Source organism: Streptopelia decaocto (assembly GCF_964273445.1).
Source record: "Streptopelia decaocto genome assembly, chromosome: 1".
NCBI lineage: Eukaryota > Metazoa > Chordata > Aves > Columbiformes > Columbidae > Streptopelia > Streptopelia decaocto.
Window position 1 is genome coordinate 112,710,362 of NC_138663.1, and position 16,363 is coordinate 112,726,724.

Here is a 16,363-nt window from a genome sequence, read left to right on the forward strand (position 1 = left end):
AGTCAAGTCTTTTTTCAAGTATTTGCTAAGTGACTGTGATATTAATGGACTTCAATTATGAAAGGTTTAGAAAATGTTACCACAGCAGTGGAAAATACTTGAGACTAGATTGCACAGTTACAATACTTGTCCCACTACAAACAAGTAACAGATTAAATCTATCCTTCCATTTTTCTTCTTTTTATTTGTTTTATATTACTTTTTATACTTCTCTGTAAAAAAGAAGGCATGCATTTAGCAATATGAAGACACTAGGGAAAATTCTCTTCCTATTAGTACAGGGAATCATGTAGCGCTGGAAACCATACTCGGGGAACAGTCTAACTGGAAAATCTGAATAACATAGAGCTGCCCAGCAACCTGTCTGAGGCCAGGTAACATTGGGTTCACAAGGGAAATTAAAACCCAGAATGTGGCTGTCTTCCATAGAAGGCCACTTTTGAATTCTACATGAGAAAAAAGCAATATTGTTATTATAAATTTATTCACAAGTATTAACTGAATGTTAAATGGACTACCTTGGGCGAATTTTTTGTTTCTAGATGTTGAAATCTTGGGAATATATCTCTAGGATAGAATGATATATAAGTAGGGAGCTATAGCTTACAAGGAAAATCTGTGGTTTCCCAAACCTATTTTATATTGATTTCAGGACAAGAAGAGCCCCATCCCTGGAGATACTCCAGGCCAAGCTGGATGGGGCTCTGAGCAATCTGATCTAGTTGAAGATGTCGCTGCTCATTGCAGGGATATATATATATGTATCTCCTGTTTGAGAATTTTCATTTCTTACAACAATATGCATAAGGAAGGGTACTAATATAGATATCTGTTACATAGAGCATGAATGCTTTTTTTAATTAATGGGTATTTTTCAGAAGCTAACTAAACTAAAATGTTACGCTCGTTTTAGCTGTAGCAAATATTTCTTATAAGGAAGCACTTCTTAATAGCACTGAGAAGCAGCTTCAGAATGAACACATAAAATATTTCAATGTATGAGAGGAATTGGGATAAGTAACTGTCAGATTACAGAATGTGTGAAAAATCTTCACACTATTTCCTGAAACTTAAAAAATCCAGTCCTACACATCAAGAACAACTAACAGCAGTAACAGATTACTGTGTTTCTTACCTCTACTCTGGACAGCCCTAATAATACAGTTGCAACTCGAACACTACTGCTCTGCAGAGTCCCTGTGAGCTTTCTTCTTTTGTATTCAGTTGTTGACATCTGCTGTTGTGCAGCAATAGCCAGAGCCCTCTCTTTTGACTCATTGATCAATGGAATCCTCAGATTTTCTTCAAGAATTTGAGCAGGAATACATTTCAAATATAAAACTGGATCTACTGCACTTGGACCTGTTTAAAAAAAAAAAAAAAAAAAAAAAAGCTGCTAGTGTAACCACATAAAGGATTATTATTTAATATCCCTAGCCCTCAAAGAAAAGCCAGAATACAAAATTCCTGTGATGTTTAGTCACATACTACTACTCTAGTACATTCTATTTACTCCAGTATTATGTTTTAATCTTTAGTCTTAATGGAGAAATAAAAATTAACACAGACTGAAATTCTAATCAAAAGTTACTTTTGATAGCTAATAAAATTCTCAGACTTCAGTGTTACTACTACTATGATGGTAATGAAAGTTTAAATAAGTCTTTCTGCTACCTACACAATACAGCCACTCTTTTATCCCTGTACAAGATGTTGCATTCCCTCTAAAAGAATCCACCAGCAATTATTTCAGATAATAGGTACACTGTTTCTGAAATAGGACTGACAGCAGTTTATCACTGGATGTTTGAAGACAAAAGTACTGGATCGCCTGTCAAATCACAACATTGCATACAAAACTCATGGGTTCTAAAACTAGAAAAGTCCTAAGTAAAGACAACTTGTCCTGGTTCATCTGGCTACAACCTGTATTCTGAAGCAGAAAAGAAGACAAAGTAAGAAAAATGCTTATGTAGACCACCTTGAAAACAATACAAGAAAGTTGAAGACAGCTAACAACAGATGCTGTTCTGAAGAGAACAGACTGGACAGCATTAAAAGCAATATCTGATAGCTACACTATAACACCTTTCTTATACTTAACTATGAACAACTGCTTTTACCAGTTTTATTTAATTGATTTCAAGAAAAATGCATGGGAACTAAAGAACATTTGAAAAAGAGAATGATTTGTTCTACTTTCCTCCCTTCTATTGACTTTACCTTCTAATGTACTGCTAACATGCAAAACATTTGGACTATCCATTGGAAGCAATCCTGAAGGCAAGGGTATATCACCTGTTCCTTCTATCAGGTATAAGAATTCTCCAATCTGAAACACAAGAACATACACATCCATACAATTCAGAAAGCAACTCATGCAGAACAGAAAGCAAAATACAAAAACTAAAACCAAAGATATCCTAGTAACACTTGAGATCTGACTTGTAAAATAATGTATATATTCAGGAGATCCATTATCTTAAAATTATGTTTAAATAAAAGAAAATTATAATTTCAAACCCTGCTATGATAATAAAATACCTTTAACTGAGAATATTAAATCTAAAAAGTCAAGACATTTCCATTAGTTGAATCCTTTCCAACTTCTTATATCATTTTACTGAATGAGGATTCCCTGACACATACGTACAGCAATACAGTGAATTCTAATTGCGTGCTATAGCCCTATATAAATTAAACATATAAAGGAGCTTGCTTCACTGCCCTTCACTGTTAAGAACTTTTTAAAAAAAATATTTACAGTAATTTTGAGTCAGTAACATTTCCCTAGAAAGCAAAAGAGAGCAGAAGTCAAGGCAGTTTAGCGTCATGTACAAATCCTCCATTAAGAAGAAATAACATTAACAAATCTTAATGATTCCATTAAAAATAATGGAAAAGATACAGAAGCCTTAAAGTAAACATAAACATGACCTAGATCAAAGGAAGATAATAAATTTTCATAGAGGAAAGGATAAATAAATTAGCAGAGAAATAAAACTTTGAATTGTAGCTGAAATTTTTTAAAAGTTGCAAGTAAAAGACAGAAAAGTATTTTTCAAAAAAGAAAAGTCAGTAAAGTACTCAAAATTATAAAGGTCACAATCAGAACATCCCAAAACTTACAAATTTCTAGATTAGGTAGCTATATATCTATCTGAACTAGGCAGGAGATTTAATAGATATATTACTGTTGCTTCGATAACCTCTTTTTAGTTTACCACAAACTTTTTGGACAACTTTAGTTTCTACTGATTGCAAGGTAAAGGATCAAACGCTGCTGCAACAACTGGTATAATTTGCAAAAAGGTCATCTCTTTATTTCCACAAGCCACATTGTGTAAAACTCTGCCCTAAAAATGCATATTTTGTCTTTCATTCTTCATTCCAGGTATGAAGGAAATAATTTATTTTTGTCATCTAGTCTAACTGCAAACCAGTGCAATGTTTTCCCTTTAATATTGGTCAATAACATAAGATATGTCCCCTTTTTATTTTACCTTTATTCATAGTTTTATCAGATATTTATGTTAAGGCTGTAAACACTGCAATTCTGTTTCTGACCCAGAAGAAGGAAAGCTATTTGCCTTTGATGGCATTTTCTCCCCTTCCTTGGTTCAAGAGTTCAGACAAATCTTCCTTGAGAAAGATTAAAGAAATCTCTATCAGAATTGGCTTCCCACTCACAAACTAATAGCCACTCCTGGGAACCAATTTAAGCAGGAATTATTCCTGTTTGACACAGTGTGTTGGCCCCATAAGGACTATTAACAAGCTCACAGCATATACAACTAATTTCCTAAAGGTACTGGTTGCTAGGATGCCATTCTACTATCAATTACTTTTCTTGTCATTGCTGACATCAATATGCTTATAGGTAGGAACAAACTTCCCCGTTTCCCTCCTTGCTTTGAAGAATTCTTGCTTTTTGATCTCTACAGAATGAAAATCCAGTTTTCTTTCTGCTAAGATTTTTTCTGATGCTTTGGAACAGAGTGGCTATTCTACTGTATTTTGAGAGTTTAGCTACTATTCCCATGGTTTTAATGTTTTATATGTCCATTTTCCATCAGCTGCAAACAGGATAGCATCAGCACTTTGTAGAGTTCACTGTTAAACGATTAATAAAATAGCTGTTGAACTACCATTAGTTATTTATCTAATCGCAGCAATCTAATTGCTAACTGATATTTTTAAAAAGTTATATCTCCTAGGAATTTTCAGTTCTCTATGCAAGTCAGTAATTAAGAACAACAGGTAGCAAAGCATTCTCTTAATAAACTGTTTAATTTTATATTAGATATTTAGTTGTGAAAGTCTGGACTGACACTCTTAAACTATGACTTAATACATTATTATAATTGAAATCACGGGTTGTTCACATTTAAATTACCAAAAAGATATAGAGAAAATGCAACCCCGTTATGTTAACCAATATAAAGTTTCTTCTCTGAAAAGATCTATGCAAAAAAAATTGAAGAATGAGAGTTTCATTTTTTCTTGAAAACCAAAGAAATACTGAAAAAATCCTTGAGAAATGTTATAAACAACTTGTGCTGTCATTTCAAACCTTAGAGAAGTTAACAACCAGGTTATTCCAAAACAATCAAAGCAACATACTTGAGTAGACCAACAAACTTTAATCAGTGTATCTTCTTGCTTTTATTACAGATATATAGTTGATGCAATGACAGGATTCACAGTTAGATTCAAGTCTAACTAGTGATTTGAATCTCAATACCTTCATCATTGGTTGTAATGAAGAAGCAGTCTTACTCTGATTACTATTTTGGTCCATTTGTCAAAAAGAGTAGGGAAGGTAGGTAGGAAGAAATTACAGAAATGCTAAATTAAATTGTTTATTACATTATATACAGCACAGGTCTATATTTGAATGATACAGGCCTCATCATTTTATGAAGCCATTTGTTCATCATACAGCATGTTAGCTACGATGGTTTGTCAATTAGAAAATGCTATGATTGAAATATTGCAGCCATGTATACAATATTTAAGCAAGCCAATTTCTTCCTGTGCCATTACTGTGCAGCTCTAAAATCATGTTAGCTATCTTGCAGTTTCATCTTTCCCTAGGAGATTTACCACATTATCTTAAAAATTATACAATTATGTGGATGGGGCTTGACTTAACTAACCTGAAGAGCTACATGTCAAAAATTTTGCACTTTCAGCAGCCTTTAAATAAATCCCACCTACTCAGCTAAGCTGAAAGCACCAGGTGTTCCAGAAATAGTTACCACACAGGATGTGACAGTGACTTCTCTGAGGCTTTAATGTTTCCTAGTCAACAAGTTCTTTGTAAAGAACAGTGACTAGTAACTAGGTGTCTAAATGTAGGTGTTCCTACATCAGCACTGGAGGCATCACTGAGGCTGTCAGAAATGTTCTTTTCTCTTTCCACCTCCAGTCTAACTGTCCCATAATTCTGACCAAATCTCTTCAATTTGCTTTCCTCCTATTAAAATGTCTCGATTTCCCTTCTCTTCATTAAATCATTAAGTTTTAAGGCTATATACCTAATGTATCATGAGCCTTCTTCTCAGCGAGGGTATATACTGCTGCTTCTAATGAAGAAACAAAGAGGGAATATGCCAATTGTAGAGATTTAAACAGAGTATAAAATCATAACAAGTAAAACAAGAAATTTCTCAGATCTGCTGCCTGAATCCAGTAGGTTAGGGTCTTCTTTCTGTAGAGACTGCATCCAGTCATTACATTGAATAAAAACTGATGGATCTAACCTTTATGAGTTTGCCTAACTGCTTTTGAATGAGTTATCAGTTTTAGCATCCAAAGTGTCCTATGACAGTTGAGTTTTGTAAGTTGGGTATTGGGTATTAAAAAGTACTTCCTTTGGTTCAGTTTGTATATCCCATCAAAGGTGCTTTGTTAACTTTCTGCAAACTATTCATAATCTTATGTACCTGTTATGTCCCTTAAGAATCTCTTCTTTTAATTACAGGAATTTATTTTAAGAATCAATGTCTGTAAAGGAACAGTTACATCCTTCTGATCATCCTTGTTTCTTTCTTTTTCCCCCGCTATTCCTAATATATTCCAGCCATATAGCTTGCTTTCTTTAAAAAGGCCAGCAGTTTCAAATATTGAATGGGATCAGATAGGCTCAGGCGTCACTGCATTAGTCTGATTTTCCCTTAAAAGCAAAGACAAAAATAAGTTGGCCAGGTGACATAGCCAAAGTCCTGGTTAAAAATAAAAACAAACACCAAATACAGAAACACTAAACAGTAGCAGGAGTCTCTTGTTCTATATTAACGAAAAATATGGAAGCTGAGAACATGCAGGAGAAAAAGATTAAGTCATTTAGTTTTGGATGTCTTGTTACCAGTCATGAAAATGTGGCAGAGAGAATGGCAGATGCAGGTAAACACACAGATGGAAAGCTGAAACACAGAGTTAGTATTATAAAAGTAGGAAGCAGAATGCAAGCCTTGGGATCAACCACACATACAAGAAGATGAGAAAAACAACAGGGTGTTGAAAAATATCAACAGATAGAGAAGAAATACAGCCAAGAGGTTAAACAGGTGGAACGATGGACTAGAGACACAGAAATAAAAAGGTTGTGACCACTGAGATAAAGGATTGCAAGGACAATAAAGCAGCTGGAGTGTAAATTTTAAACTCTCAAAGTTCATAAAAAACAGGCCTTGGTGATTTGATCCAATCAAATTCAATTAACTATATATGGCAAATCCCAGACTGCATGAGTCAAGAGAAACTGAAAAGTAATGGAGTCAATATTCATGTACAACGTGTTGAAAAGTTTTAGCTCATCAGTGACAAGGACTGAACAGATTTGGATTTGCAGAAAAATTTTTTAAAAAGAGACTAAGGAAAATTATTATTATTCTACTTTGACAGTACATCCTAGATACAGTGATAAATACAGGGGGAAGTGCATTTTGTCCTTTCCCTGCCTATGTCTCATCCAAAAGCATTATTCTTGCTCCTATATCAAGAAAAAATATTTAAATTTCACATTTGTTTTGAAGTTGAGTTGCCTAGGAAGGGCAAATTAAAATTCCTTGCAGTATTACTTTTATTTACAATGATTTTACAGTGCAACATTTCCTCCAAGAACTATATGGATATTGTACTTTAGCAAAAAAAAAAAAAAAAAAAAAAAAATCATTTCCAAAAGATGGCACATAGATCACATCTTTATAATTGCATATGCATACAAAAACATTACCTTAAAATCTGTACATAACCAATTTATATTTTCATTTACCCTATTCATATGTAATTGGCAAACACAATTGAAAGCTTTACAAAAAATATGCTGATCCTTAACTGACTAGGGTATGACAGGAAAACCAATCACAGATGATACTTTCTATTCTTACCTGTTCATTAACCAGAATGACAGTGCAGTAACGTATTTCCAGATTGAAGGGAAGGAAGTGAATATCTAAGCTTGCAGAACTTCTTCCTTCCAAGAATAGGTTTTCCATTGGACTGAAGAATTCAGGCAGGAGGCTGGATTGATCAGCTGTTAAAATAAATTTAAATGGTTGTTTAGATACAACAGTACAAGTTGTAAAATAGTGTAGCTGAGTTTAAATATAAGGATACTGTAGATAGCCTCCTGTAGTAATCAGTATTTAAGTCACCCTTGTAATCATTTATCAGTATTTATAGTTATACTTGCTGTATTATTTAAATACATTTTGCTACACACTTATGTTTTTATTCTGTGCACTGAGACAAAACTAGGGTAAACAGACAGTTCTCACCACAAAGAACTCTTTAAGGATGTGCAGCTTATAAGCAAATGACTACTCCTGCCAGAAAGAAGACTACAGTTTACTACTATTTAAACAATCTGGCCCTCAGTGGCAGTAACTTATGTTATAGTCTCCAGTCCTCCAGAATGGACAAAACCTAAATACTGGCAATCTTGGTTTTTTTGTGCTGCTTTTGCAAAAGCATTATCCTGACAAAGTGCTTTCTTCACAAGACACTAAGAATCTTAGGGTTGAATATGCCAGAATCTGGCTACTTTGATACTGCGTGTTTTTCATCTGCTAAGCATATTTGGATAATGGAGATTACTTTAGAATGAGACTTTTATTCAGGTTTGGCTGGCTAGCTTCCTAGGAAGTAAAGCAGACTTAAGAATAAAAGGGAAAGTTAAGGCAACAGAAACAAGGGAAGATCACCTAAGAAACCTATGGCAAACTTTGGCCAATTAAATAGAACTGGTTCACCCCTCAAAATCACTGAGAACCAAACTGAAGAAAGGCATAGCCACCAGCAATGTTTTCTCTCCATAGTCTAAATTATTTTCCAAACAATAAGAATACAAATTTTCCAATGTTCATGCTTTGATATGAATTTAGTGGTTCTAAAACCTACATAAACAATGACAAAAACAAACAAACCAACCAACCAATAAACCTGAAGTTTCATTTTTACCCTTCCACCAAACAGGGTAAAGTGGTACTAACAGCAACTAATTTTAACTAAAGGCACTAACTCCCAAACTTGTCTCCTGTTCAAGTGTTCCTTATTCAAAGTGTCTCAAACTGTGCAGCAGACTTAATTAGTCTTGTAAGAGCCCTCTTATTTCTCTTTCTGGATTCTGTGAAATTACAACAATCACCAAAGAAGTAACATTTAATAAATAATTTTGAAATTTTTTTCACAGTTTTCTTCATTTTTATTATAGCTGCTCAAAAAAAAAAAAAAAATAAAATAAAATAAATAAAATAAAATTCCTATTGCTCTCCACTTAAGACTTAACAGTTTAGGTTTTGTTTGCCATGTTATTGAGAGAATGAAGGGTAATTATTTTCAAAGCAGAAGTGCATTTCTCTAAGAAACACAATTTTGTTTCCCAAAACCTGAAATTCCATTCAAAAATGTCCCTGTAGCTCCAGTCTGCCTGAAGCCATAAAAACCTTTGTATGCTATTCACAAATTGGTACAATTGTTGTACCTCACTTCAGGTACAACTTAAAGTACATATTTTTTTTATTTTTATGAACTGTTTAGTAGCTGGTTGTTAATCCCTTCTCAGAATATAAAATGAGATAATATATCAAGAAGGGCTTTCCATGTGACCTCAGAAACACAACAATATTTTTCAAATGACAAAATTCATTTCATAAGGCCATTCTCCAAATTTTGCTCAAGTGGAATTTCAACAGTCTCAGTAAAGGTTATAGCTCTAGATTCATAGAACTGTTGACTGACATTTCATAGGAAATAAGGGCAAGAAATAAAACAATCCCTGCTGATGAGTATTTTAAAAAACAAACTAGGTAAGATGCAAATGCTCCACATCAGACTGCCATGAAGCCAACCCATGGGCCCTTAAAAGAAAAAGAAAATTTCTTTATTTTTAAATGGTAAAATCATTACCATTACAGTGCAACCTTAGAAATAATTTCACTAAATGAAGCATATCAGAAGATAAACTCTCCTATAAATGCGTTACCAAGCATACCTATAAATAATAATTACTGCACATACTTCAGATGTCAAAATCTTGGTTATGTCGGTAGTCTAATGTCTATTGTAGTGATACAAGAGGCATTGTATAGAAGTACTTACAGGAATTTAAGTTGTTCTCTTCATTTGAATCTTCAGGCAGTGCATCATTTTTAAAGTTTAATATATTCTTTTCAGAACTAAAAGGAAAAACAATAAAAATGAAGGCAATAATCTGAAGCTGGGCATTTATATTACTAATAGATAGCTTCATTCCTGTTTTTATGAATAAATACTGGTAAAGCAAATGTTTTCATGAAAGAAAAAAAAAAAAAATCTACATTTTGGAACCAGCTACCTAGCAATAATGTTAAATACCACCTTTTCCACTGAAGTTAGTAGCCATATTTACAGCAGAGACTGAACATGCTTCCTTCAATTAACCAGCATAATATCTCTGCAATTCTCATATAAGCAAAATGCCATGTTAAAAAAACAGTTATATTTTACCAGTCAAAAGCACTCCTGCCCTATAACACCTTTGGGGGACTTCAGTCCAAATTCTTCTCTCTATCATTTCAATGTCCTATGGTGATAGGCAAAGAATTGTTCCCTGATACTTCATGAAGTGGCAAGGCCTGCGTTCCTCTGATGCTCTCAGTTGTCTTTCATCAAGTCTTTCTCATTTTCCCCCAAAAAACTACTTTATAGAAGTACATCTAAATATCTGCAAAGCAAATCCAGTTCAGAGCTCACTCTAGGGCTTATATTCACAGACCTTGTGGACATGACTTCAGAGTGCTGCTTCTTACAGAAACTGATTTGCAAAAGTAACAATCTTCCTTTCTCTCTTATCAGAACACTCTTCAAAGACTAGATCTTCTTTTACCTGAACTTTTTTTTAAGCCCCAAATTTTTTCTCTAGCTCTCTCTACCTTCTTTCTAGCTCAACCGTTTCCACTTTTTGAAGACAAGATGATCATTTGGCTTTATTCATGTTAACCCAATCACCTTATCCAGTAACTGTCCTGAGAGCTAACTGAATGTATTCATCTCTATTTGCCTACCTAAATAACCTTAAGGCAACATTAACATTTAGAAAAAATAAAAAACAAGGCATTTAAAGTTATATTAATAGATTTTTGCACATGTGTCATGTACCATTTTAGGCAATCATTTTACATTTATTAGCTTAACTAGAAAACATACCAGCAGGTCATATATGAAAAAATGAGAACTATATAGTAAATGAAGACTCTAGTCTATGGCTTTGGCTTACTGGAAATCGTGGGTATACTATTAGTCATTATTCTAGAATCAGAAATCATGGTTTAAACTCTATTCTAAATGTAAGTTCTGTTTCCAAGACAATCTGGAAATGAACTCTGTCCAGTGAAGGGGAAATTAAAATTTTAACTGCTCAGTAATGATAATTCAGGAACCAAGGAACAATCTAGCACAGCGGGCAAGAAGGCCCAACTGGCTGGAAGCAGGAATGCCAACGACAGAACAGCTCCCTGCCAGGTGGTGAAGTTTCACTTGCTGAAGGGATAAGAAGTGATGCAGCATCATCTTGTAGCAATGGAACGTAGAATGAAAACACCCAGGAGCCACTTTTGCTGCTCGGGAATGAACCACACACCCAGTCAAGGTACCTGATGCTGACACTCATAGGATTGGTGTTGATGTGGGAATTTACAAGGAATCTTTGAGGACTCCTTTTAGAACCGCTTACAGTGGTAGGTCTCTGCCCAATACAATTGTTCATTAAGCCTTTATTTTTAAGCACAAATATGTGTTTATAATCTGACTCAAAAACTCCCCAACACCAGCTCAACAAATGTCACATAAAGCTAACAAATCCCCTTTGTTGTTTCCTTGCTTAGGCCTGGAGAAATACAAGAAATCCAACTCCTGTGCAGAGCTCCACTGATTTCAACAGAAGTCTGCATTTATGTGGGGGTGACACTACCATATCCTAAATAAGGTTCAGGCATTAATTGCTTTCATGTCCTGAAATAAAACACTGTTGAAACATTAAGTCATTTAAGTTTTTCCAATTAAAATGTTGCCAGTTCTATTTCTCTTGTTGTTATTTAGTTTCAGTGCAGTTTTCTGGTCCCAGAGACATTAGTATTTCACCACCTAAATCTGAAAATTTTACCTGTGAGGAACACTATTTTAAATGTAACATATTGTGATTGTAATGAATTATTTCTCTTTTCCCCCCTCTGTCCACTTAATAAATTGTATTTTTACAAATAAAGAAAAATGAACTGTAGATCTTGGCTGGAAACGCACAAAAAGGTCATCACTTGGAAGTTAGTTTTTTCAACAGTAAAGTAAATGAGAGGCTCATTGCTTTATAAAGTTCTGTATTTGACTGTTTCTAGACATTAAAGATAATAGAGTTTAATATGAGATTTTTTTACATTATTTTTTATCTTTCATTGATATATATTCTTAAATGCAGAGAGCCTTCAGTTGCTGTGCAGAATATTAACAATTATGAAGACCAAATTTTATAATCTGCAAGTCAATCACTTGAATAACTTGTATGTAGTGTGACTTATCATTAGCTTTAAAAGATATTTTCTATTTAGAATGTTGAACAGTAATGTTTGGGGTTTTGTACTATTACAGATCAACAGTAAAAATTTCTCTAAATAATTTAGAACAGTTTATCACTAACTACAAATTTAGTTTTGGTAAAGTCTCTAAGGTACCTAAGTAACCTCACTATGCACCCAGATTTCAAATGATGACATAATCACTGGACCATACAGTGGATTGATTTGGCATCCCTTGTCCCTTCTGTTTGTGAGTATCTATAACTTACAAGGGATAAATACAAGTTTTAAACTATAATTTACTATAAATATATAACAAAATCAAATACTGCTTTCAGAATGTTTTCCCTATAGATTTTTAAATGAAAATTTAATTTTGTAAAATCAAGCCTAAAAATAACATGTAAGTTCACATTCATTTATTTAGATTTTTTCAAGTCAGACAACCACACCCTAGGACAGCAATATAATTAAGAAATTCAGTAGGAATTCTTCTTCTTTTGTTATTGAAGATATCCATTTTTTTAAAACAAATCAGTAAAGCTAAGTAAAACATGGATTTTATGCTAACCCTAATAAATGTTGAGTGACTCAAATTCAATCCAGTAAGTGTAAGAGTCAGATTTAAGACATCAGAACAAAAAATCCCACTGGAATCCCACAATTTTGGATACCAGAGATTCAAAAACTGCAACAAATCAATAGTAAACAAATTATTTAAAATTTGTGTGCCATGATTTTTCCCTAGAGGAAAAAGAGAACAATTATTTAAGAAAAAGTGCAGCACAGAGAATGGAACATTTGCATATTTCATGACTAAAAATAGGGGGCTGATGTTGTCACTGTCTCTACCTGGTATAAATCATTTCTCTTACTTACAGTTCTGATTTCCAAACAGACCAAATTTTGCATCTTAAATTTGCCATTCTCAAAATCTGTGTCTTTTTAATTTTGGAGTGGAAATTAATTACCTAAAGTAGGTTTTCTCCAAAATATTCCTTAGATTGTTTTCTTTTTTCTTTTTTTTTTATGAGAAATATATTGTACAAGAAAAAAAATTAAAAACACTTGAAATTGACTTTTGTACACACAGCTTACAATGTTTCTGCTCACAGAATAAATATAAACTGGGACATAGTTTTCCATGATTTTCTGTAAAAAGGCTAATTTTACCCTTGGCTCTTTGAGTCCGTATTGGGAATTTATACCACACAATGAGGAACTAGGTATGTAAAATACTCGTGTTAGTATGTAGGTCATGATCTCGCTAAAAAACATCAAATCTCACAAGTGAAGCTCTTCTAACAATTTCTACTAAAAATAATTCTCTCCTTGCTTCAGTTAATTTAGTTCACATGCAAAGTTCATTTCCACAAGGTTGTAGCTCTGAAAAGAGGGGATGAGAAAGTCTGGAAACAGCAAGGCTTGTCCCTCTCTACCTGTCTTACACCAAGGCTACAGGAATGATCTACATTCACTAGCAGTGTAGTCAATCGTTCACAGTGAACATACTATAAGCAAGGATTTGTCTGAGAAAGGAGTGAATGACATGAACTTTAACCTAAACACCTTAATTCTCTTAATGACAATACTGTTTTGCAAGTGTATTCAAAAATAACAGATATACTTGCAAAAACAACTTACAACAAAATCTTTGCTTATTTCTCAAAAGCAAATTGTGCTTCTAACCATCGTCTTTCCTTGGTATTACTTTATATTTTTCCATCCTTCTTCACAAATTCAAACTTGTTGACACAAGTTAAGACTGTGCAGTTACATTTATGGAAGGAGAATTTTGTTTAATTTACAGCAAGCACAGAGCTCATAGATGCTGAAAACTGTACTGTAATGTATGTCAAAAAAATACTGCAAGCAGAGTTTCAGCGCTAGAGCCAGGTTTAATATTATCCACACATAAAAGTCATACTCTTCTAGTAGTAAAATTTGATTAATCACCTCATAGCAAACAATTATTGCATACAGCATTTGATAGCTATTGGGTGTCTCTTAAAATAAATAATTAATCTTGCTGGCCTAAGAAAAAAAATCACAACCTTAAATAAATGGACTTGTAAAATTCTCAGAATATGTTACCTTGGAGATTCATTTTAATACCTATGCTTAAAGGCCATTTTTCAGAAAGGAAAATGATCTCTGAGGTATGCAAGTAAAACATACTATTTATTCTGTACTTTATTCTGTACTTACAAAAAAGGATCTCACATAAAAATACAAAAATACAAATTTTATATGAAATGTCATCTCTTTCAATGGTTTATCTTTGAATTAGAATACCAAGTCATGATTGCAAAAACAGAGACTAGAGCAGAAGAATCACTGTAAAAATAACAAATTGCTCAAAAGCTGCATGAAAAAAGGATAACTTAAAAAGTATATTATGTGAACATATATCACACACTGAGAAGATACAGATTACAACATATTTCTTCACTGGGGTGAACTGTGCATTGAATAAGTCCTATTTTCAGAGTTGAATGACAGAGAAACTCATTGCATTGATTTTACATGGTGTTGAATGTCTCTCTCTGTAAATTTATTCTCACCCTAATGAACAAAGCACTTGAATATAAGTGAAGGGAAAGGGAAATAAAACTGTGTTGTGGAAGACATGTACCTTGTGTCTCATTCTTTTATAACAAAAAGAGACAGTATCTCATGATATAATAAAAACAAAAGGAATATAGTTAAGATCGGAAAGGTATAAGAAGCACCGTTATAATTTCAGTCTGGCTTAATCCATCCTCTTTCAATACACAGAGAAATAAGGAAATTGATTCAGCAGAATAGCTTAAAGCTGCCATAAAATAAGTCTACACAGATAGTTTGCTGTTCCTGGGTTGGCACAACCCCCGGTATCAGCACAGGCTGGGGGATGAAGGGATTGAGAACAGACCTGCTGAGAAGGACTTGGGGGTACTGGTGGATAAAGGATTGGACATCAGCTGGCAATGTGCACTTCCAGCCAAGAATGCCATTCATATCTTGGGTTGCATCGAAAGGAGTGTGGCCAGCAGGTCAAGGGTGGTGATTCTGCTCCTGTGATCTGCTCTGGTGAGACCCCACCTGGAGTCCAGAGTCCTGCATCCAGCTCTGGAGCCGTCAGTGCAGAAAGACCTGGACTTGTTGGAGAGGGTCCAGAGGAGGCCACCAGGGTGATTGGAGGCTGGAACAGCTCTGCTGTGAGGACAGGCTGAGAGAGTTGGTTGTTCAGCCTGGAGAAGACAAGGTTCCAGGGAGACCTTATTGTGGCCTTTCACTTCTTAAAGATGATTTATAAGAAAGATGAAGAGACAATTTCTACCAAGACATGTAGTGACAGGACATGGTATTACAGTTTTAAACTAAAAGAGGGGAGATTTACATTAGATATAAAGAGTAAATTCTTTATTATGAGGGTGGTGAGACACAGCAACACGTTATATAGAGAAGCTGTCTGTCCTGTCATTTGAAGTGTTCAAGGTCAGGTTGTACAGGGCTTTGAGCAACCTGATCCAGTGGGAGATGTTCCTGCCTACAGCGGAAGGGGTTGAAACTAGACGATCTTTACAGGTTTCTTCCAATCCAAACACTTCTTTGATTCTATGGTATTAAATCCACAGTAGTGTCCTATCACACCTTACACACCAATCATTCTTCTCTATATTAACTCTATGAAGAATATCACTGCTGAAGGACTTAAGACGAGCTCCACCATCAAGCTTATGCACGTGTTGTGTAGACACAATGGCAAAGGATCAGCAATCTACTTGTGAGACTAAGAACATTATATCACACTGTAGATCAGGTCTTTAAGTCTGATAACTCAGGTATTAGATGTGTTTTTGTTTAATGGGGGAATGCTGACCATGCAGCTTCACAAACTGCCTCTCATTTGTTTTGGGTTTTTTTGCAAACATAAGTTGTGCCTTCCAAAGCAAATCAACAAAAAGTTCTGCAAGAGTAGTTTAGAGGTGAAGGCTGGTTTAGGAGGGCACTTCTCAATTGCTTGGTATAAAGACCTGTTTGAGACAGACAAAATGACAGGTGTGAATACTTTCAATTCATTCTTGCCATGGTTTAGTCCAACCGGTTTGAACTTGTACTACAAATTACTTACATACCTGTGGACAAGTAATAAATAGTTTAGTAGCTATCGCCTCTGAGTTGCCAGTTACCTGTTCTTACATAGCACCACAGAGAGACTGATTTTGCCATGCTATCAGCTATGCCAAAAATCAAAATTGAAAGCAAAAATCACCTGTGCTGTCAACATAGTCTGCATACATCATCATGTTGTCATATATGTGCAA

General features: G+C 34.3%; 1 protein-coding gene across 1 annotated transcript in view; it reads right to left on the reverse strand.

Annotated features, from left to right (window-relative positions):
* CFAP47 (cilia and flagella associated protein 47) overlaps window positions 1-16,363 on the reverse strand; it is a gene marked incomplete at both ends in the record, with an annotated part of 300,742 nt that overhangs the window by 167,689 nt on the left and 116,690 nt on the right. Inside the window, 3 exons of the mRNA XM_082076298.1 lie at window positions 1,136-1,362; window positions 2,224-2,332; window positions 7,395-7,540. Of these exons, the coding sequence (XP_081932424.1) occupies window positions 1,136-1,362; window positions 2,224-2,332; window positions 7,395-7,540 (482 nt within the window). The remainder of the gene's footprint in view (window positions 1-1,135; window positions 1,363-2,223; window positions 2,333-7,394; window positions 7,541-16,363) is intronic.